We start from the raw sequence: 25107 nt of genomic DNA, 5'->3' as shown, positions 1-25107 counted from the left end.
AAGGCCTTTCTCCCGTCCTTCCAGACCAACTCTCTGCTTGTTCAGACGGACAATACGACCACAATGTATTACCTCAACAAGCAGGGGGGTTCGAGATCACGCACCCTGTCGCAGGAGGCGCAGGCAATCTGGCACTGGCTTCTGGCCCGAGGACTGACGATAACGGCCACCCATCTGCCAGGTGTGCAGAATGTTCAGGCAGACGCACTGAGCAGACTGATTCAGGAAAATCACGAATGGGTCATAAACGACAAAGTACTAGGAGAAGTCTTCGCAAGGTGGGGAACTCCAGACGTAGATCTGTTCGCCACCGCAGAAAACAGCAAATGCCGAGACTTCGCCTCCAGGTACTACCAGCCGGGGACGCTGGGGAATGCGTTATGGATCAACTGGTCGAACAGCTTTCTGTACGCTTTTCCACCCATTCCCCTGATTCCGACGGTTCTCATCAAGCTGTCCCAGTCCAGGGCGCGGATGATACTGATTGCCCCGGAATGGCCCAGGCAGTGGTGGTTCACGGACCTGCTTCACCGGTCTCTCCTTCCTCACATGAAGTTGCCGTGCAGGCCGGACCTTCTCACGAACTTCGGGGGGCAGATGTTGCACCCCAACCTCTCGTCTTTGAGTTTGGCGGCATGGCTCCTGAGATAGTGCAATATGGCCATCTTAATCTCCCAGAAGATTGCATGGACATACTGAAGGAGGCTAAGCGACCTTCCACTAGGACTTCTTATGCTTACAAATGGAAGAGGTTTTTTATCTGGTGCAAGTCCAAGAACTATGACCCGACGACATGTAAGGAAGATGTCATCCTTCCATACCTTCTACATCTGGCGCAGTCTGGCTTTAATGTCCATTCCATTAAGGTCCATCTGGCTGCATTGACTGCCTACAAGAAATGCCTTTCACAGACTTCCTTCTTCCAGGTCCCTGTGATCAAAGACTTTTTGGAAGGCTTGAAGAAAGTGTTTCCTCCTGTCAGGCTTCCTTCGCCTTCATGGGAACTGAATGTGGTGCTGTCCAGGTTGATGAAGGAGCCTTTTGAACCTATTCATAAGGCTTCGTTGCAGCACCTGTCCTGTGCCACGTTCCTCGTGGCCATTACATCGGCCCGCAGGGTGAGTGAAATTCAGGCGTTGTGTTGCCAAGAACCTTATACTGTATTTCATGCTGCTACGGTTGTTATGCGTACTCACCTTAAGTTTCTTCCCAAGGTTATTTCTGATTTTCATGTTAACCAGACTATAACTTTGCCTACGTTTTTTCAGAATCCTTCATCTCCAGCGGAAAGGTCTTTACATTCCCTGGATGTTCGGAGGGTGTTGAAATTTTATCTGGATAAAACCAAAGATATTCGTAGGTCGGACCAATTGTTTATCATTTACGGATCAGTCAGGACAGGTCTTGCTACCTCTAAGCAGTCCTTCTCGAGGTGGATTGTGTCCTGCATACAATTGTGTTACCAAAAAGCTAATAAGACCTTAGGGGGTAAGCCTAAGGCTCATTCCACCAGGGGCAAAGCTGCCACGACTGCTTTGCTCCGTAATGTTCCAATTGCAGAAATCTGCAAGGCGGCCACTTGGAAGTCGGTTCATACCTTTGCTAAGCATTACTGCCTGGACACTGATGCCAGAGCAGACGCTCAGGTTGTGCAGGCTTCGCTCCGAAATCTGTTCGCACAATAGTGGTGTTATTTCTCGTTTCTCCACAGCCGCTTTGGTGTGGGGATGGGCTTGCCATTCTATTCACTAGATTATGACTATACACAGAGATCCCCTACTACAGATGGAGTAGTTTCTGTCCTGTATCTCAAGTTCTGTAGTAGGGGTATCTCTGTTATAGTCATAAGCGCCCACCCTCCTCCCCGGTGGAGAGAGAGATGTTCATGTAAGGAATGCTACAGGTCTGGCGTGTTACACCTTCAAAAAGAACTGAAAGTAAAAGGGACCTGCAGTGCATTCTGGGATACTGTGAAGTTCTGGAAAGTTCTCTTAAAGGCACAGTATCCTGTTCTGAGCCACATAATGGCAGCCTAGGGGGCTTGTCTGTCCAGATCCTCCTCTCTATCATTCCAGGGTTTTTTTGCTGCTGAAGCAAGGGAAATCTGTACAGGCTTTTCTGTTTTGTGGATTTTTTTTGGTGGAATTTCTAGTTGAAGTGCTGGACAGTGTAGCCTGTGTTATAGGCTGCATTATCTGTCTTAATTCTCTCTTAAGTGTCTGTGCAGGTCTGCATTTTTCGTCACTTTAAGAGATTATTTTTGATTGCTCCGGGGTCCACGCACATGGGCGGGACTATTCACTAGATTATGACTATAACAGAGATACCCCTACTACAGAACTGGAGTTACAGGACAGAAACTACTCCTAAGCATTGGAAGAATGTGCTGCATGGCTCAACTTTGTGATGAAAGGTTTTGATATCTCAGTGTAGGACTAAAATCTCACTTGTCTGTGTGCACAGGGCTTTGAAGACGCTAAAATATGTTTGTGTCAAATAGTAATTATCTGCCATGAGTGGGTTTTAGCTTTCTAGAGACTTTGTGGCTTAAGGAAGACAAATAACAAAAGGCATTCAAAACCTCAGGATAGGAGTTAAAATCTTTGTACCAGCACAATCTCAGCTGCCATATACATTATGGTTCAATGAACAACATCCATTTCCTATTTTAGAAGAGTGTGTAACTGATTTAATCCATGTATTTTTTTCATTTTACTTTCCAGAAAATGATCTGGGTCAGGCACAATAAAATTATTTTTAGTGAAAATAGAGAAGGACCATAGTTGCAGAAGCTCCGTCATTACTCCTCCCTGCTTCTGCACCACTGATTTTCCCCAGTGTGTGCTAACCAACACCCCATTACCAGTGTGGGCTGACAGAGGGCCGGGTGCACTTGGTGCATGCTGAAATCCACGTTTTCTTATGCAGTACTGTAACAGACTACGCTCCCATCAGCCATATGCTTTCAGAAAACCTCAAGGCTTAGATTAGTCAAAGTTTTATGCAGATTCCTGAAATGATATGCATAGCTTCCACAATAAAATTTATTTGGAACAATGGCATCCAATGTAGTGCTTACCTCAGGTATCTCGGTGTTGTTACACCCTTGCACTTCACTATAATTGGTGCCCCTGGTGCCGTTGCGCAGATACCCACTGGTATTGGTGAACCTGAAGGTCACATTGCCAGTGCTTCTCTGAAGTGGCTCATCGGCCATCTATCCACCTCTGAGGATATAACTTGAGGTGCAGCAAAAGTGGCAACTGTCAAATAAAACAGATTGACTCCTCCAGCGCTGGCCTTATTGGAGGAGCTACCGTAGCCATGAGCTCGCAACAGACAACACCGAGCCTGCCCACTGGCGAAAGGAACAAGTCAGTACCACAAGTGTGCCATTTTCATATAGGGCACAGTGCCTGTACTGCCAGCATCACTAGGGAAGGCAGGTACCTCCAAAGTGGGGGAGAGCCCTTTTTTAGGTTTCGTCCTGGCCGTAGCAACTGCGTAGCAGTTGCTCCGTCCAGGGCGAAATCTTATGTCCTACATATGGGGCTTTGGTCCCGCCTCTGTCTTCCATTGGCTAGCTCCATAAATGGAGGCTAGCCATTGGAAGACATCGGCGTCAATCACTTTCTCCCGGCCAGAACGCGAATCGTGGGCGTTTCTGACTTTTTTTATGTCCCGCCCCTTGATGCCGTGTGTCCCGGGCCGCGCTGTGATTGGCTTCCGGCCCGGGACACCCCCGTGACGTCATTCCCCGGGCCGCGCTGTGATTGGCTGCCGGCCCGGGACACCCCCGTGACGTCATTTGCCGGGCCGCGCTGTGATTGGCTGCCGGCCCGGGACCTGACTTGTTAAGTATTGGTTTTGCCTGAACTGCTTGCATCGATCTATTGTGTGCTCGTTTTCGTGTTGCTGTTTTCCTGTTTGCTTGTTTAATTTCGTTGCCCTCTGCCAGCCTGAACCAAGTTGGAGGTAGAGGCTAAAACCGCGGCAGACACTTTGATTCAAGGCTCCTGGTCCAGTGCTCTGAGATGGGCGAAAGGGACATGCTGTATAACACATGCACAATGAATATGAAATGCTTGGGCTGGAACTCGAACAATAGTGTGCCCTCTCCATCCGCCGACCCCAACACGGTAAACATGTACTAAGGATCTGCCATAGAATGCTACACAGAACGGCATCAATCACCCATGTAATAAACTGCGGACGCACTCTGTAACCAGAGGCACCCGCGTAAATCCCCTCAAAGGAGCTTTGAGCGGATAATGCATGTGGGCCGAAAATAACTTCTCCGGCAGGGTTACAGGCCGGCCAGGTCAGGCTGTACCAAGCGCCCGAGAGGTGGAAGCAGACACTGGCCTCCAACATACCGCCTCAGTGAGGCGCAGAGAAAACCAGAGAGGCGATCGCAGCACTACTACACACCTACACATGCCCACCACGGGACACGACAACACATCCAAGATCTCCAGCAGCAGGTTTGCCGAGCTAGACGGGCCGGGCCATTCACAACAGAAAGAAAACGAGGCAATTCTCCCCTAAAATCCCACTTCAAGAGAAGCCAGTGCAGGCACACTGGCAGACTTCCAAGAGAGCTTAGGCTGAAATGAAAAGCGGACAATTAAAAGGACGCTGGGACGGTGTTTTTTTTTTTTGTTTGGGAGGTTAAACTGTTGTTGAAATGTTATGACAGTGCAAAAAAGCAGAAAATTATATTTGCACTGGTTATAATAAAATGGTAATGAGTGCAATTATCAAAGCCAGATTCACCAGCCATAGATTGCCGATAAGATGAGACAAAACATAAACAAAAAAACAACTTAAAGAGCAAAATCAGAAGCAAGAACAGCAGCAAATATAATTAAAAAAAATGCTTAAACAGGATGAGATGAAAAGCACACATGGAAAGTTAAAACATAGGGTGTTGTCATCACAGCGCATCCTTTCTACAGTAGAGAATGTAAGATCAAGGTCGCACAACGGGTCTGATCCCTATGCTGCCCCCGGGAGAGTGCAGTGCACACATCTGAAAGGACCCAAGCTTCCATCAGAGCGGCAGCCCAGCTCTAGCTGCATGTATGCTACAAGCAACTTTCTGGGGGATCGCACACAATCTTAAAGCAAAGTTGCGTACAGCCCACAAAACATCTTACAATTGTTTGCTTGGACACCACAAGCTTGATGCTGAAAAGTAAGGTCACAAACAGTGGGTACACATTGGGAAATAATGTACTGGGTGCCTTTTATTTTGCAAATGCAACTTATGAGCAAATGAGTCGCTTTCCAAAATGTCCAGTAGAGGGGGAGGAAGGGAGGGAGGGGGGACATGGGAGGATGTCCCAGAATGACCTGCCTAAAGAATATTAAGAAGGCCACTATTTACATCATCCTGCGAGTGGCTACGAACAGAGGGACGGACGGTGGCGTACAAAGAACAGCAGAACATTAAGACTTGAACGGATTCCCAAATAGGAAACTTAAAAAAAATTAAACCAGCACCGGATCCTTAAAGGAATCAGTGTCTTAAAATAAAACATCTTTCCTGCGTGGGAAGAAATTCAGGGGAGCAAGCAGTGGCCTCCTTCTCTTTCCCTCAGCCTTCCAGGCTGACTGACAATTCCAGAGGGGACGCTGTTAAATTGGGGGACGCTGTTAAATTGGGGGACGCTGGTAAATTGGGGGACGCTGTTAAATTGGGGGACGCTGTGTGGGCTGAGAGAGCTGTGTGGGCTGAGAGAGCTGTTGGCAATGTAAATAACAATGCCATTTATTTATAAGTAAAAAAAAAAAAAAAAGAAATGTCATGAGCAATGCCAATAGCTCTAACTTTTCCAAAGGCGAAACCATTGCATTGTAAATGCTTTTTGATTAATACTTTAACATCTGTACCACAGCCTCACTTCATCCCAATACTGACAAGGCTTGATCACGACAGCATGGCTGGCCTGGGCTTAGCGCACCACAGCAGCGCTACCTGCTGACTGTGTAGTGACAGAGTAGGCTGGATGCTTCATCAAATGAAAACTGGCCCCCAGGACCACAAAAAAAGGCACATGGGACCAAAAAAAACATACTCTGGCCATTATAATCCAGCCTATCTGGCAGTGTGTGAGTGGCCAACAGACCAGATCAATCAGATTAAAGCAGCAGTTTAATACACTTTTTTTGAGCTTAGATGCAGTATCCACTTTCTTGCCTGACCTGTTCTCTTCCTGGCTAAAATAACTCCCATTTGGGTTGGGTTTTACCAACTGTGTATCGTATCCCAGCCCGCTGTACTGTGGAAACCCTTTAAAAAGCTTATAGTACTATGGGACTCCAGCCCAACTTGTATGTGCTCCAGCCTTCAAGCCAGCTCCAAAACTAAACAATCATTAAAGAATCAGGTTAACATGATTCTTACTGACATAAGGAAATGGCTTTGAATTACTGTAGAGTGTAAACTTGATGTAAACACAGGGATAGCTAAAAAAAAACTTAAAGAATTTAAAGAGAAAGGCATTGACAGGGTAAAGTATTGGTCCATAAGCACTAGTACTGAAGTGCACATATTATTTAGGTGGATTTGCACAAGTGATTTGGTAAAATGCGATCATCTCAAAGAAAGGAAGCCAGTGGACCGAGTAGGCAGACCTATTGGCCATACTTTATATGTGGTGCAAATATCAGCAATGGTAATAAAGTCGAACCCTGAAAAGGTGTTGCTACAAAATATTTCCATGTTACCTACCATATTAATAGCTTTGTGCAAGATAACCTGTATCTACACTCGCCGTCCCATCAATCCCTAGTATTTGTACGATGCGGTACTATTATATATTCAAAGGTTTAGTACTTACAGTCCCCCCATCCTGTCATGTTCTGCAATTTTTGTAGTGCACACCTAGTGTGCAACTTAATGAGAACTGTATAAGTTGTGGGTAAGGGAAGATTCAGGGTTGTATACAGTTGTGGGGTTCCTTTTCTAGTTTGGGCCGAGAAGACCTTGAAACTCTTGAGATGTTTGATACTGGAATCTGAAATTCATCCTCACCTTCCTTGCAGAGCCTCCACTCCACAATGATTTAGTCAACTTGCTCTCTAGCTTACTGGAACAAAATCACACATAATAGTCTTCTCCTGGAAAATATGTTGAGGCTTTGGTAAACATAAACCTGTTAATATAATCTTCTACACATTGGTAACATTAAAAACTTCTAGTAGAAACCTTTGACTTTCCCCTGCTTTACTGGCCAATGATTCACACTGAGGAAGAAAACCCAAAGCAGATCATGTTAAATTTGTTTCTGAAGCACGATACATACTTTTTATTTTTGAAAGCGGAAGCAGGAGTTACTGATCAAGGTGAGCGGTTATAGCACATACAAATGATAACAAGATGACAGTCTGCTCCCTACAGAACACCTAAATAAATAAATTGTTAGGCATGTCAGACAGTACAAGAACTAAAAATAATAATCTGTAAAGATAGCTAGTCCTACTTGTTTGTTCTTCGTTCTGATGCTGGAGTAATCAAAGTATGTGAACGAGTATAAACTGTTAACAACGTTATTAGAGCTATTTAGCTCTTTCTTCATTGGAATTTCCTGAATGTATACTCCTGATGAACCATGAGGGGGTTAACTGCTTTTTCAGATCCCAGACCCTCCGCTTGTGGGGCTTTATTTACTTAACTTGTTTCAGATCCGTATGTAGTTGAGTCAAGGGTGAAATCTATACATATGTGTAGTGTATGAGATGTTTTAGAAAAAAAAGCCCATCGCAAGTAGTATATATAAATGTTCCTATGTAATTTAGTAAGTATTGAGTCCTTTGAATGGACTGTGTAACCTGGCTTGCCATGTTCATAGGCTTTCAGTGGTGAGTTTAGATCGTAACCCTCAGTCCAAATGCCTGTCATAGTTCTTATATTTCCTTTTGGTTTGTTTTCCGTGACGTAGGTGGGTGTGCTCCTAGCTTGTTTACTGGCTTCTAATTGTGAATTGTGCTTTTTCACCTGTGTGACCCTGGCTCGTGGCTACGGTCTCTGGCCTCTCTGGTAATAATGCCCGTGTCCTTGGGATACGTTTATTAGCCACAAACTATTTACGTTACACCTGTGTGCCCCCCGGCTCGTAGCTAAGGTCCGCCTCTCTGGTAATAATGTCCGTGTCCTGGAGATACCCCGTTTGTACTCGGCCAATGATCTGACGCGCAGTCCCCAAAATCACAAGTTGTGTCACAGTAGATGCCACGATTAGAGGGCTGGCCTCTATCAGTTGCACTTGCCGCTTCACCACTAGACCATACCTCTGGCTGTAGCTGTGCAACACTAGACAGACAGACGGGCACGATCTTTATTTCTGCCTTTGCAGAGCGCTCTCTCTCCTTTAATTCATCTTTTTCTTCTCTCCCCATCGCACCCCTTCTGCCTCTTCTCTTTATTCCTCTTCCTTTCCTTCGTTTCTCCCTTAGCCTCCCTTCTCCGCCTCTTTCTCTTCTTCCTCCTCCCTCCAGCCCCGCTACACCTGGCCCTTGCACAGGGCGCAGAGCTCTCTCCAGGCATATGCTGCCCTTAGCTTCTCCATTTGATCTGTTACGACCAAACACGGACATTAATTGTGTTTTTGGTTAGTTTTGAATGTCTGTTTTCTCTGGGGCCGTGAGGACTGACAATCTATCTGTTGGGAACTCTAGTGTCCTGGTGCGACTCAAGCCACTCTAGACCAACAGCGAATACGCATTCAACGGGTTTTCAAAGGTTCCCTGAAATCACAGGGGGCGCCGGGGCGGGGGTTTATAGAGTGGCCCCTAATGGAAGTCGCACTTCATTTGAAGTCTTGCACGAGAAAGAACTTCTTTCTCAGATCGGAGGGTGTTTGTGAGACTCTGGGCTCACGAATGAAGCGACCCCGCGGACTTTATGTACGCGATGACCTCGCGTTCATTGTGGGGGCATTTGTAGGACCAAGTGTTTTGTTAGCGTTTATCTGGCATCAAATTAGAGTCCCGTAAACCAGCGCAGATTGATTCATGTTTATAATTTACAAAGCTCATCTCGAAACAGTTAAAAAATTCCAACCACTCCCATGCAGAGGCAACTCCTAAGGTGTCATTACATCTTGCACTTACATGTAATTAAATGTACATATTGTACTTGGATGAAACTACATGGGCATATTACACTTGCATGTACCTATTGCACTTGCTTGTAATTACGTGTACCTGTTAGACTTTAATTAATGACATGTACCACATGTGCATATTGCACTCACATGTACTTGTAGCTATTGCACTTGCATTTAATTGCGTATGCCTATTACATTTGCATGTAATTAATGACGTACCACGTGTACATGTTGCACTCCCATTTATTTGTAGCTATTGACCTTGCATGTAATTAAAAATACCCATTATACTTTGATGCAACTGCGTGTACCCATTACACTGGCATGTAATTAATTACATGTTCCTCGTGTACCTATTGCACTCACATGCACTTGTAGCTATTGCACCTGCATGTAGTTACGTATTGCTATTACACTTGCATGTAATAACATGTACCACATGTACAAATTGCGGCCACATGCACTTGTAGCTATTGCACTTGCATGCAATTAAATGTAACTAGTGTACATTTGTGCATGTAATAACTCCTTGCATTATCGCAAAGACATTTTTATTTTCCCACGGGAGAGTACATTTGCCTTTGGAGAAATCCCATCCCACCGCGGCCCCAGTAAGATCAGTGGTATTTCTTACCCACTCCAATATTGTAAACCGGTTTACTCCTGCCCTTGACAGGCGTAAGTCTCTGATCCTTGCGAGGGTGGGATCAGGCTTGCAGTAAGAATGTGTACAAACTCCCCAGGCCTTGGATGAGGTTTGTTACCACTTAATATTACCCCATACACTGGTACTACTGCACCGAAGTAAATCTCTACAAGTGTAAACCGTGTTTTCTGAATAGCAAAGTAGCATCACACTAGTAAAAAGGTTCGTGGGTCAGTCAAACTAAACTTACATTCAATATAGCTTTATGGACTGAGCCCTCCAACGGCCACACATTGCGTCATTGGCAATTTACGTAAAAGATTCCTTGGGGGATTCACCATATAATTCCAGTGACAGCAAAGCAATCACACAGGGCGTATCCTTTTATCTAAGCAATTTAATTTGGAATCTTTTCATGTTCTGTGTTTATCTTGGTCTGGGAAGGACCCAGCCCTTCAGGACCTATGTTGGTTACGAGTAGGTGTGCAGATTGCACCACCTATTGCCCCTGCCAGCGCTGCCAACAAAAGCACCAGCACAACCGTGTGAAGAGCAGCTGCTGTTTGTGCGTATTATTGACAACTCCTGTTTCTTCCATTGAGACTCCTTTATATCCTCCTACCGCTATGCTTTAAACTACTACACACATTGCAGGTACAATTCGAACAACTTAAAGGCACAACATATCACACAACACTCGATAAGACATAGCTAAAATACAATACCATTAGCAAAGCAAATGGCTTTAACATAAATAAAGGCGAGACCTATTGCATTTTCAATGCTTGTTTCTCCTGATGTTACATTTCGAAAATGTCTGGTTCTTTCTCCTTAGGTAAGAAATTTTCCGGCCGACCCATGTGCACACTGTTGACCAATAAGCGGTATGAACTGCTGTACAACTGTGGGATTCAGTTGCTACACGTTGGCAGGCCCCTGGCAGCTTTTGAGTGTTTGATAGAAGCTGTCCAGGTGTACCACTCAAATCCACGCCTTTGGCTCAGACTCGCCGAATGCTGCATTGCAGCAAATAAGGGGGTAAGTGATAACAGAGTATTTTAAAAATATAGCAGTAATCAACATTTAACTGCTGCATAATCAGTATATCTCACTATGCAAAGATGCGAAAAACAGATTTGCTATAGGGCAGCATTGCAGTGTTTATTAACTTTTGAAACTAGTGGTTCATACTTCGTTTAACAGGCTTTTTAAAATGTAACTACCGAATAACATTAAGAGGATTGCCTTTTGTAACAGAAAAAGGACGTCAAATATTGGTAATACAGAACTGTTCCAAATGACTGCTATTTTACAAAGTATCTATCATGAGCTTGTATTGGAAGGATAAGCTTATGGTTCTGTCCGATGTTTATGAATTCTCCTTTAGTCCTTGAAATGGGTGTAGTACCCAAGAGAAGTAGGCTAGTAGTGTAACACTTGTGGGGCCCAGGACCACAACTATGTCTAAATATATACAGGATGAATTTGTCAAAAAATATTGAGAAACTTGGAAGTTCCTTTGCAGTAATTTTTACACACTCTTTGAGTTCTGCATTTGAAAATTTGGAGCTGATGAATAAAGCACATTGATCCCTATGTTATTGTTAGTATAGTACGTGATTTCCTGTAAAATATGGCAGTGATAGCGGTAAAATGTGGTGTGTGAAGTTTTGAATAAAAACAACATACAAGTAATGGGAAACTGTGTTTAAGATGAACTCTAGTCAATAGAATCTAGACATGCTGCTATACGCATTAGAGAGCTCTGCAGAACTTTATAGGTCCTAATTAAATCCATTGATAACCTCACAACTGGCAGTGAAAGTACAAGCTGCCTAATTTTAGGATGGATCATCCTCAAAGTAACTAGAGGCAGATGCAAACCCATACAGGAAGTGCTACAGGGAACAATTCACAGACTGCTTTTAATACAGCCCACTTAGAAGCAGCACTATTCTAGCTGATTCTTTGTAATTAGTTAAAAAAGATCGATACTCTTATGGCAGTGTGCCATAAATCAACAGTTGCTGTGTAGTGCAGTTTAATGGAGGCCTATGTTAGCCAATGCAATGTCCTGGATATTTGAAAACTACATCTATCAAAGAAGAACGATCAATGTGGAGTTTCTGAATTTATCTAAAGCAGACGTGAAACTGTTATTGATGCATAAAGTATTTTAAACTAGGTTTTTTTGTAATGAAAGAATGCAGGTGAAGAGACTAAAGAAAAAAAGTTGTGTTGTCGAGGTAGGTGTGGCTGTAAATACACCTGCTGTGCATAACTTCTGCCATCTAGTTTTTAGGGCCTGGATGTATGCAAGTATGTTTTTCTTTGAAGAAGTCTTTAGAGTCACAAGGTAGTGTGACTCCTCTCGCTGGTAATGCACATTGTCATCGGCTCTATTGTTAGATTATTACTTTCTACCGTCAGGTTTGGGCGTGTGCTTCCATGCTCCGGATTGACATAGTTGTGGTGCTCTATTCTGTCTACATAAATTTCTCCCCTCCTCCGGTAATGTTCTTCGATCACGTCCCCCTTTTTCTTTTCGTCTTGGATCGACGTTTGCCACTTTGCTCGAGCGGGGTTTCAGATTGATCATGGCCCCATGTGGGTCTGGCTCTTCAGTTCCTGCTTCCCTCTTGGTTGCGTCTCTCCACCATGTCTCTACGGTGATAGAACAAACACCATTCAGATACTGTCCTTGCTGCCACGTGAAATACCCACCAGCGACCTCCATCAGGTCTTTAAGTTATGTCACTCGCCTGAGCACAACAAGACCATCTTGAATGCCTGCATTCATTTCAGTCCAAATAGTTTCTCCGTTACTGTAAAACTCGTCGGCTTGAGATGTCATGCACAGGTGGCAACAACATTCTAGACCTCTTTGTTCCAGAGGATATCAAGGGGGATCATCATCCACGACCTTCTTCTGCAGATCAAGAGGCATTCTCTCCAGGGAATAGCTCCGGTTTTCTGACCGCGAAAGTGAGGATCTGCCACCAGCTAAAAATTCTGTGAGTATGGCACCTCCTCCCCATCACTGAAGTCGAGCAGCCCGCCTCCAAGAGGCATACAGTTGGCCAGGCTATCGAACCGCCACTGCCTTCTGTACATGGTTGGCACCGACCACTTACTTCGGATGCTCCTCTTAGCTCCGGGTCAGCGCCAAAGAAGCTCTTGAAGCCAATTGCTTTGGCTCCGGCTATTCCAGTGTCGGCAAGGAGCAGACCTTTGGTATCGACTAGATCCCGGGGGACTTATACAAGCACGACTTAGGAGTATGGGCACCCTACATTAATTTCTTGTGCAATATATTCTCTTGCACCTTAGAATTTCCTGAGAGTTGGAAGGGAGCGGAAATTGTTTTAATTTTTAAAAAGGGAGATAGGATGGACCCTTGTAACTATCGGCCAATAAGTTTAATGGACATCTTACAGAAAATTTACTCACGACATATCTTATTACGCGTGAGCAATTGGCTAGATGAAAACGCAATCTTGACTAAATTCCAAGCTGGATTTAGATCCAAAGTCAGCACAATGGATCAGATTTTCAGATTCTGCTGCCTCTATTGGAAGTACGTGGTGATTAAAAGGTGCCATTTATATGTTGCCTTTGTCGATCTAAGGGCAGCATTCGATCTGGTGCCTCGAAATCTCCTATGGAAAACATTGAGTGCAGCAGGCATGCCAAACAATCTTGTCACTCAGATTAAGGAGTTGCATGCAGGGAATTTTGCGAGAATCAGATGGGGCCCAAATGGGGAACTAACTCGGAAGATACCCATTGAGCGTGGAGTCCGCCAGGGCTGTGTCCTGGCTCCCACGCTATTCTCTCTATTTGTAAATGACATTCCCTCATTTTTAGAGAGATGCAAAAACGATTCTCCTAAATTAAACGGTGAGAAGGTGACATCGCTACTATTTGCTGATGATACCATTTTGATTTCCCAAACGAAAAATGGCTTGCAGACATTAATAGATACCTTTAATGAATACTGTAGCCAAAAGGGGTTGGAAATCAACGTGAAGAAGACCAAATACATGGCTCTAAATCCCATAAAACCAGATAAGGGCTGTTTAACATTAAATGGTGAAAAGTTGGAATCAGTCCCCCACTTTTTATATCTGGGGGTGACCCTGGATTCAAACTTTACCTGGAAAGCCCAAATGGATAAAAGTAAATTAATCTTTGCCCAGAATGCTAAACCAATTCTTAGGGAGCAAAGTCTAAGTACAAGTAAAGCAGTTTCCCCAGTGATGGAATTATTTAAATCTAAGGTCCAATCATCAGTCCTTTATGGGACAGAAATATGGGGTCCCGGCTCAAAGGAAACTTTTAGTGTCCTAGATAACAACTTTATGCGAAGTTTGGCAAGGGTTCCGAGAGGCACTCCACTAGTGCCCTTGGAACTTGACCTAAACTTCAAAAGAACCGACCATCAAGTTTTGATTCGACCCGTGATGCTGTGGGTTAGACTATGGCATGTCCCTGAACTTCAAGATTACAGAGACGGGCTAAAAGAAGTTATGATACTTGATAGTCAGGTTGACATCCCATGGCTAAGGCATATCAAGAAATGGTTGAGTAATATAGGGCTGAAACATTTCTGGGAGAACCCTGAGCAATTACCCGTCAACCCCAAATCCTAAAAAGGGCCTTTTGGAGCTTTATATTAAACAGGACTGTTAGCAATAGAACTAGCGGGACCTTAGTTTCAAAGTTCCTAAACTTTAAGGATGAACCTTTGTATGAGACTTTTATGGACGAAATAGAGCCCCCGCTTGCCAAAACTTTATTCCTAAAGTTTCGATATGGAAACTTATTAATAAAAACTACCCTGGCTCGCTGGCCTAGGAACCGTGATGTAGGAACCTCGATAATGGACGAAAATTGCCCTATGTGTAATCATAACCAGATTGAAAACGAGCAACATATCCTCCTTTTCTGCCCTCGTTACACTCAGGCAAGAAAAAGATGGATCAAACCCATTTGCCTTCTTTTAGGCTTGAGGTCATGTTCACAGACTCTGAGAATCCTAACAACTAATACATCTCAACAAATAGTATTTAGTGTTAGTAGATTCTTACTCTCTATTTTTTACCTAAGGAAAAAATTGGGGCATCGATTGTAATAGAACTGATTGCTGTAAATCAATAAGATGGTCCACTCTCTGACTTGTGAATGCATTGTTTCCGCTTCAATTATCTCCCAACTTGGTTGTATTTTTGCTTTCCTTTTTAACTAATGTTCTTATGTAATGATATGTTTTAACCAAATGAAATGTAATGTAAAGTATGCATTGTTCTTTTATGGCATTCATGCCGAAATAAAGAATTTAAGAGTGAAAGAGTGACTACATGTGCCTCGCCGCCGCCCAGACTCTGTGACGAAACCGAAGGTGCCTTCTTGTCCAGACCATCAGCATCGACCAGCAAATCTAATGTCTGTTTAACTGATCCTCCACAAGCTGCAAGAGGAGGTGATAGATGCAAGGCAGCAACACCTGATCATTCATCCCGTTATGGGCCAAAACCTTGCCCATAATCCAGGGGCATACTGCTGCTCCAGCTCCCAAATGCCATCTATGCTTTGAGGAAGATTTAGATGTTCCAGTTATAAAAAAAAAAAAGCAGCGCAAAAGGATGGATAAGGCTGCCAGCCCTTAACTCTTCGGTCAACCATCCCTTCACCCTGTTCCTCCACTTTCTCCTTCCCCATCTACTTCTCCAGGACACCCCCTCAAAATAACACCCCAGATGTCTCCTCCTCTGACACGGATGGACATGAGATTATATATATATGACATTCCTCTACAGGGTGACCCATGGGACTCTTACGATGCAAATCCTCCTGGGGGACACAGACCCTGACCTGTATCCTGCCCATCCCTCTCCTCTGGACGATTCCGCATCCCCTCAGGAGCTGGTGGGTAAAGTAAATGTAAATTGATACTTGTATAGCGCACTACTCACCCGCAAGGGTCTCAAGGCGCTTGTACGAATACCGCTGTGGAATCCATCCTGGCTTTCCCTGTGAGGTGTCCACTCCTGGGCACCCCCAAGGTGGAGGCCAGGCATCCTTAGCGTTGTGGGGGCCGTTGTGGAGATTAAGCAAGCTATTGCCCAGAGTTGCAGAGTGGGACTCCATGATTGGAATAGGCACCGAGGCGAGAATTATCAGGTCCGTGGAATTTTGAGCCCAAGACCCGCCGAGGCGGGGAATTGAACCCTGGTCCCGGGCTAGACCTCTGCATCAGGGTCTGCCGCTCTAACTATTGAGCCACACTTCTCCACTTGTGCCAAAGTGGGCCTATTCCACAAAGTGGACCTTCATACAGAGCCCTTAGAGCCTCTTTGAAACACTCTCCTCCACTCTCCGTTCTACCCAATTCCTTCACATGCTTAAAGGCATGTTACTCCACACTCCTGACATTTTTAAGGACCCCATCGGAGCCTGGGTCATTACACCGACTGTAGGTAAGAAATATAAAGCTTAAACTACAGACCTCATTTATATTTGCGGCCAACTACTACCTGACTCTCTAGTAGTCACTACAGCTTGTCAGCGGGCCAGCTCCAAGGCCAATGGACATGCCCTGCCCCAGGAGAAAGAGTAAGTGCATAGATGTTGCAGACAAAAGGGTAACTGTGCACTCCGCCAACCAGTGGCACATTGCCAATTCCATTTGGCCTCCTCTCACATTATGACCATGCCTACGGGAACTAAATAGGTGAGCTCCCCCAGTACTTCCTAGAGGAACACTGGAAGAGGGGGCATGAGATTGTCTCTGAGGGCAAGCAGATATCTAACACTACCGTTCGCTGTGCCCTAGATGCTGCAGACACTGCTGCCAGGGGACTTAATTTGAGTGTTTTGTTATGTACACACGCCTGGCTCTTTATCGCCGGTTTCAAACCAGAAGTTCAGCAGCCTCTGATGAACATGCCCTTTGAAGACAAGCTCCTTTTTGGGCCACAAGTTGACCAAATGTTATTAAAACTTAGAAAGGATTCACAGAATGCTAAGATTATGGGAGCACTTCAAACACCTACTCCTCATAGCTTCTTTTGTCTTCCTTCCTATTGTGGATCCTCGAATAGCGCCTCCCCTGAAGCCACCTACCTTACCAGCACACCCAGGGACAGCAATCCTCTCCCAGGGGATACTTTTAAGTGTCATTCTGGGCAATAATTCTAGAGGCAGAGGAAATGGTGACTCCGCCAAAGGAGCTGCAGACGCCACCAACCCCTGACTTTCCCCTTATTCCCCAGAATACACAACATCTGTCAGGGTGCCATCCAGGCTTTTTCCCCAAATGGCAGTCCATCACCTAAGACCAGTGGGTATTGGATATTATCCAACATGGTTATTGTCTGGAGCTCATGTCCACGCCTGCCACTATTCCACCTTTCAAAAACACAGACTCTCTCCAAAACACCTATACCTTCTTAAAGAAGAGGCCAAAGTACTCCTCCTCAAAGGAGCTGTAAACCCGTTACCCACCATCGGCAGGAGTGTACATCTTAATACAGGATGGGTCCGTCAGACCAATTCTGGACCTCAGATCACTAAACAAATACATCCGATCAGAACACTGTCATATGGTCATCCTCCAGGGTGTTAGTCCACTTCTCTAGCAGGGCAACTTCATGACTGCTCTCAACCTGAAGGAAACTTATATCCACATACCAATACAACAGTCACATCGCTGATATCTTTTAAGTAGTGGTAAGCCAAAAACACTATCCATTCAAAGGACTCCGTTTCGGAGCTACTACTTCCCCTCTGGTGCTTACCAATTGCCTTGTGGTGGTGGCCACACACTTGCACAGACAAGGCGTTCACTTCTTCCCTTACCTGGACAACTGGCTGATCAAGAGTGTCACTCACCAGCTATGTCGCAAGTGTACACAAAACACAATAGATCTGCTCCACAGATTAGGGTTGACCATCAGTGCTGAAAAATCCCACCTCCAGATCCAACCCTATTTGGGAGCCCTTCTCAATACAGATGTAGACATGGCTTATCCAACCCTGCTCGAGTAAAGTCCTTTCAAGCACTGCTCCTTTTGTTCCTGCCACATCAACAAGTCACAGTCAGAACAGTTGTGCGCCTTCTAGGCATGATGGCCTCCTATATTGCCATAGTACCCTGTGGCAGGTTATACATGCACCAGTTGCAACAATGCCTAATGCACACCCACAATCCATGGACAGTGCACTATGGATGAGCTAGGCAGAGATATTTGCCTGCACTTTTCTGCCTCTCTTTCTGGTTGTTGTACGGAGACTTCGGCAGATGTCCCTCATGCTCATCCTGGTGCCTTTCATATGGGCTTGCCAGCCATGGTCCGCAACTCTGCTTGAACTTTCTCTGGTTCCACACAAAGGGCTCTCCAAGTAAGTTGTACCTTCTCACGGAGAACCATTGAGAACTCGGGCATCCAGTTCCCAGAACTTTCAACCTTGTGATCTGGCTCCTGAGGTCATAGAATTGGGATACCTCAACCTTCCTACGGAATGTATGAGCATCTTTAAGGAAGTACGCAGACCTACCACCAGGGCCTGCTATGTGGTAAAGTGGAAAAGATTTGTGTCCTACTATCACTAAAAACACATTGATCCTTTTGAAGCCACAGTGCAGGACATTGTTTGTTACTTATTACATCTGCAGGATTCTGGTGTTGCCTTCACCTCCATCTCCATACTTTGGCTGTTTGTCTTCAGAATAGACCACACATCTCTGATTCCAGTCATTAAAGCTTTCATGGAGGGTCCCTAGTATAATTTCCCCTCCGGTTCCAAAGGCCCAGATGTGGAATATCAGTATTGTTACTTACAAGGATCATGGGCCATCTGTTTGAGCCCCTCCACTCCTGTCCTCTTCCGTTCCTCTCTTGGAAGGTGGTTTTCCTTGCTGCTATCACTTGACTCAGGCGTGCCAGTTAGCTACAGGCATTAACCCAGGGGGAACCTTTCTTGTAAGTACATAGAGATAGGGTTCTTTCTCGTACCAACCCCAAATTTCTCCCCAAGGTGGTATCTTCTTTCCACATTAACCAATCTATTGAACTTCCTGTGTTTATTCTACAACCCGATTTTGTTGCAGAACGGGCTCTTTATGCTTTGGATGTAAAGCGATCCCTCATGTACTGCATTGATAGAACTAGAACTAAATTATTTAGAAAGACAAAGCAACTCTTTGTCGCTTTCTCTAAACCCCACAAAGGGAAGGCTTTTTCCAAGTTAGGCATTGCTAGATGGAACGTCAAATGCTAAAGTTAATAGGACTTTGCCCAATCTTCAAGAGCCCACTCCATTCGAAAGATGGAAGCCTCTATGCCCTTACTGGGGAACGTCCCAATAGCTGATGTATGCAAAGAAGCTGCTACCTGATCCACACCTCACACTTTCACCAAACATTACTGTGGGGATGTATTGGCTCTCCAACAAGCAAATGTTGGTCTGGTAGCACTTCGTACACTTTTTCAACCCACTACAACATCCACAGGCTAGTCACCACTTTTTGGGAGGACTGTTTTACGGTCTGGGCACAGCATGTATATCTACAGCCACACATGCCTTGAGCATCAAATTTTACTTCCCCTGTGCGCATCTGTTTGTGACTTGCAGCCCACACTCCTCACTGGACACCTGTTGCGGTTTGTAATCTCTTTTGCTATTTTCTTTCCTCTTTTACATGAACATCTCTCTGTACTACTCTTCACATTCCATCCTCATCCGACTGCGGTGAAACAATGTAACAGGGGAGTCGATGACCATGCGCATTACCAACAAGAGGACGAGTCACGCTGCCTCGTGACTCGAAAGACTTTTTCAGAGAAAAACAACTTGCACGCATTCGGGCCCAACACTAGATGGCAGGAGTCTTGCAAAGCATGTGAATCTACAGCACTACATGCCACAAACAGTTGCTTACAGGGAAAGTAACATTTTCATTATTTATCAAAACCTATGGATTTTGATCAAGTGGAAAAAAATGTTTTTTTCTGATCAGACTGATATGTGGAAGGTGCTTAGGCGGATTGATGAATGAATGGGGAGAAAACAGCATGGCCAATCATGGCATCTTTTTTGTAGTTCTGATTTACACAAAGTAGTTTTGCAGCATTCATTCTTTCCATCATCTAGTGGTTGGCTTCGAAATCTTCTTGTTAGTCCTCTTTTCTCTATTTTTTTTTTTGTGTGCTGGGCATAGTCGGTAGCCATTTGGTGCTAAGCAATCTTCCTATGATGTCTGACATTCACCCCGGTAGCCCCTGTGCTTTGTCAACATCTTTGGTTTTTTTTCTGCTGTCTGGTCTGGAAGTAACAGCTGAAGCTCTGAGGGTGAAGATTAAAAGTTTCATAACATACCGACGGATCATCAAAGGAAAATAATAGAAGGTGAGAACACCAAAATACAGAAGAACACTGAATAGGTAACAGAAGTGCACTACAGAACGGAGCAGACAGGTCAAATCATTGGCTATGTGGGCAGAGAATGCATGGAAGGGAAGGAGAGAGAACCCTCCGAGAAAATGAAAAATATTCCTTTTAGGTTCTGCCCCAAGTGCCACCGAAAATTCACCTACGAAAACCGCAAGCCTCTGCCTACCTAGGGGCGACGACACGAAGACCTGCAAAGTGTACTTCCTGCAAAGTGTGCCTAAGACACAAAGAGCAAGGAAAAACAGAGGTGAGAACACCACTCAAGCCTGCTGACGCAAAAGAAAGGGGGTTTGTTGCTGAGAGGCCTCAAACTTTCAAGTGAGGAAGAGGATGCAGACGGAAGGCTCCGATTCTGAAGTAGAGGAATTTGGGGAAACAGAGACCAAGCGGCCAACAAAGAAGTCCAAGCATGGTGAACCTTGGAAGCACAGCCAGGTAACATTGAAAAACACTCTAGGACTGAGGCAAAGATTTCCGAGCATAAGACTACCTCTTAAAACAAAGAAATCAGTGACCAAAGAAAAGTCAAGACCAAAAGAACACTGTAGAAAACTGTTTTTTTGTTGCAGTTATCCCCCCACTTTTTGCCCCCTTTTTAGCTACCAGCTGCTGATTTTCTACTCTGACAGTGCACCATGGCCTGCTAATCAGAAATCAGTGACAGTACTCCTTCCCCAAAACAAGGTGCTGTGTAATTGTGCTACAATTGGCTAAGGACTTTAGCACCCCTGTAAGTCCCTAGTAAATGGTTCCCCAGGTACCTAGGGCATGAGTGCTAAAGAGAGTCCCAAAGGCCTGCAGCATATCTTATGCCACCCTAGGGGACCTACACACAAATTCCACACAGACTACCATTGCGGGCTGTGTGACATAGTTCCAAACCATGAGTGAAAACATGACATGGCACACTCCTATATGTCATGCTAAGGTCACTAGTCACCCCTACAGCAAGCCTTTAAGCCCTAAGGCAGGGTGAATTATATTTTATATGAGGACATATCTGCATGAGCAAATATGCCCCTGTGATGTCTAGTTTTATTACTGGATATTGCAAGTTAGCAGGGAAGCCATCTTAAGCTATTTACTGGACAGTGGTCTAAACGAGTTCCCCAGCTACATAATGGCTTCACTAAAACGTATGGTGTTTGGTATCAAACACCTCATATTAATAAACCCACACTGATTCCAGTGATGGATTTATTCATACATGCACTCAGAGGGTACCTTAGAGGCACCCCCTGAAACATACCAGCCCTCTAGTGTGCTGGCTGACTAGTCCAGTCCAGTCTGCCACCTCAGACTAGTTTCTGACCCCCAATGGTGACAGTCCACACTCTTAGGAGGTCAGGAACAATGCCTGTTCTGGAGGGAGGTGTTTTATACCTCACCCAGGAAAGCTAGTAAATTAGCATTCCAATGCAGGGAGCTTCAAAGAGCCTACCACCTTTGGTATGCAAATCTGGCTGGCTTCCCTCAGAGGTGTGGGGAAGCCAGTCCCCCTGACCAGAGCCTATTTGGCACCAGGAGAGACAGAGAATTAGTAGTCAAAGAGGTGTGTTCAACCTCCGGCTAGTTCGACCCCTAAGGTGGGCTACCTGATGTTGATTCTAAATTTAAACGTCTGCCATCCTGGTGATGCCAGAATTAGGAACTCTGGGACAGTTTTATGCCCACTTCCCACAGGAAGTGGTCATATAAGGGGCGTGGTGACCCCAGGGGTAAGTATCCCATTGGCTACTTCCCTATACTCCCCTAAATCTAGAATTTAGGGGAGCCCCTGGCACTAGGAAATCAGATTCCTTCTGTCCTAAGAAGGACACCGAAGAGCCGTAAAAATCCATGACTGTGGAGAAGCAATTTACTTCGCTCCAACCTTGCCGGCCAGTCTGCGGTTCCTGTAAACATGTGGCTAAGTCATCTCATCGTGCACCTGAAAAGCCCGAGAGGACTACCTGTCTTCAACATAGACCCAGGAACTCCATGGAGTAGTGGAGCTGCTTCCCTGCATCCTGCAAGCACTCCAAAAGAACTGTGAGCCGTTGCAAACCTGACACCGGAAAAGACCACTGCACCGTGCCCCTGGCCCGAGTTGAAGTAGGCCAATGGTACCAGCGTGGTCCCCCGACCCTCCTGAGTCAATGCACACCGTGGGTTTGCTCACAATGGATTCACGAACGCCGTCTGCAGCCTCTTTGTGCAGCACCCCTCTAACCCAAGTGTCTCCGGTGGCTAAAACCGATGCCTTAGATCACCTCTGCACCTGAATATCCTGGCCCTAGGAGAAGAGTATCAAATGTGTCCCCACGTCCCCGGGCATCATGAGACATGAGCCCCCTTGTTGGTTCAGCCTGACTGGTCTCCCAGTCCCAGCTTGCATCCTCTTTGCAACCAGGACCGTTCCCTATTAAAGTGAATGGGACACCTGACACCGTAACACACCTCTGCACCTGGGCACTCCAGAGCCTCCCACAGTGACCTTTTAGTGTGACCATGGATCTTGCCCCCATACTCACCTTAAATCCAGGATATTGGTCCTGTAAGTTGCTGTGAAATGCCCGAATGCAGTATATCTTTTTCCCCAAAAGGATAACAATGGGCACCCGACGCTGAAAAGCAACTCAGCACCTGGCCGCCCCAGTGCTGCCAGGGGTGACCTATTGTTGCTGCTGCCTTGGACCTTACCTCATATTCACCTTCAGTCCAAGGGAGTGGTCCCGTAAGTCTCTGTGAATTACCTGTATGCAGTGTATGCCTTTCCTCCATAAGAAAACATTACCGCTTCAGAAATTGCACTGTCCATTAAAAAATTTGTTTTTAATTCATAACTCAAAGAGTGCTTACCTGATTTTTATGGTCTTGGTCCCTAAAGTGATATAAAAGTTTATTTATTTGTGTTGGTACTCGACAGAGGACCACAAATTATACATTTTTACACTTTCAAATTAAGAATTTCATTATTTTTCAATATAAAGGTAAAAAGGATTTTAAAAATTTATAAAAATTATAGCATACAAATTCATTCGGAGGCTGCTTGCACAATATCATAAGTTCTCTCACCATTGTAATTCTGCAGGAACGATAGATAGGGTCTAGGTATCTTGCACGAGCTATGGTTACATTAAGATTTGGACATACGAATAATAAATGCTCAACATTCTGAACACCCCCTTCGCATAGTGTACATTTTGGCGATCTTCCAGGGAGCCATCTTGATGTATATGCTAATACAGGTAGGATGCCCAGTCGAAGCAAAGTAATCGCCCTCCTCGCGCCATGCGTTAAGGTAAACCCAGTATACGGCTGGATTTGTTTATATTCCAGTAGGTCTGCAAAGGGTTTATAAGTAGATAATTTGTTACAATGTTCAATGTCTAGTTCATAGCTCAATTTTGGAGTAAAACATTTTAAGAAAAGTTTCATTTGCGCCGTTGACCAGGTGAGCAGAATGTCTGGACTAATTTTTGCCATTTGGAATGCAACAATCATATTCTCTTGAAAAATTTGTTTTTTAGCTTCCAACCCAAAAGTCTCTTTTTTCAGTAATGATCTTAGAGTATTCTCTTTAGCGTGCAGTAGATTGTAGGCCCACCTAATTACATTGGCCACAGCTGTAGCATAAGCGCTTGTGATGGATAATTCTAATCTCAGTGCTTGAACAGGTACTGAAACTGAGACCTTCATGATCCTTCTTAGAATTTTTCCTTCTTTGCGATCCATGAAGCCCCATTGCTTTATGGGGATATACTCTGTCGCATAAGATAATACAGGCGGTATTTTTACTCTGTAAATTTTTAGCATTGAGGAAAAATGCCTGTTCCCAGTGGCACTGTAGAGTCTTGAAAGGGCCGTGGCATGTAATTCGGATTTCCTTTGGAGATTTTTTATCTGAATTGTATTTGTTAAATTCTTCGAAAGGATCCTGCCAAGGTAGGGATATTCGTTAACCTCTTCGATCTTTTCTCCTCCAAGCCTCCAGCTGTATTTAGCGCTATGTTTCCTCCCCGAAAAGGCTACAACTTTTGTTTTCTTTATATTTGGGATTAAGAAATTTTCTTTGGAATATTTATGCAAGATATCCAAGGATCTTTGTAATCCGAAAGGAGTTAGGTCTAACAACACTATGTCATCAGCATAAAGCAATGCATGTATGCCTTGTTTAGCGATTTTTGGAGGCAAACTAGTGCCCTGTTGCAGTTGCTGTTGTAAGTCACTTAGATAAAGGGAGAATAAAATCGGGGCTAAAAGGCACCCTTGTTTTAGTCCGTTATCAGTTTTAATTATTTTTGTTAGGCCTTTTTCTCCCCCCATTTGGACTTGACACCAAGTATTAGTATGAAGGTTTACTATGGTTTGCAGCAGTTGTTCTTGAATTCCAAGCCTCCTTAGTTTTCTCCATAGTGTTGGACGATCAACACGGTCGAACGCCGTGGAATAATCAATAAATGCTGCATATACAACCTGGGTTTTCCGAGTTACATATTTATCTAGAGTGGCCTGAATGATCGCGATATTATCTGTAACAGAATGATTAGGTCTGAAACCCGCTTGGAACATGGGTATCAGATCCAACGAAAAAGCCCAGTCTTTCAAGCGATCTAGTACTTCTGCTGCAAATATTTTTCCTGCGGCGTCCATAAGTGCTATTTGTCGGTAGTTCCCTGCTAGGGTCCTACTCCCCTTTTTATGTATGGGGATAATAATGCTCCCCTGCCATGATTTAGGTACTTGGCCGATATTAAAAATATGGTTAAATAGGGGGCATAGCAACTGACTCCACTCCTTTGGGTCTGCTTGCAAAACCTTGATCGGTATCTGATCAGGGCCGGAGGCACCTGTGCTTCTTGCTTTTCGAATGTTAGTTTCAACGGATATTACTGTGGTTTCAGTTATTAA

At 44.7% G+C, this 25107-nt stretch overlaps 1 protein-coding gene across 4 annotated transcripts in view; it reads left to right on the top strand.

Annotated features, from left to right (window-relative positions):
• CNOT10 (CCR4-NOT transcription complex subunit 10) overlaps window positions 1-25107 on the top strand; it is a 517759-nt gene that overhangs the window by 319133 nt on the left and 173519 nt on the right. For all 4 annotated transcript variants that reach the window (XM_078663928.1, XM_078663926.1, XM_078663927.1 and 1 more), the window contains one exon: window positions 10595-10797. In XM_078663928.1, the coding sequence (XP_078520054.1) occupies window positions 10595-10797 (203 nt within the window). The remainder of the gene's footprint in view (window positions 1-10594; window positions 10798-25107) is intronic.

Source organism: Lissotriton helveticus, chromosome 10 (assembly GCF_964261635.1).
Source record: "Lissotriton helveticus chromosome 10, aLisHel1.1, whole genome shotgun sequence".
NCBI classification, from domain to species: Eukaryota; Metazoa; Chordata; class Amphibia; order Caudata; family Salamandridae; genus Lissotriton; species Lissotriton helveticus.
Note: the sequence above shows the minus strand (reverse complement) of the source record. Positions and strands in the feature narration are given on the sequence as shown.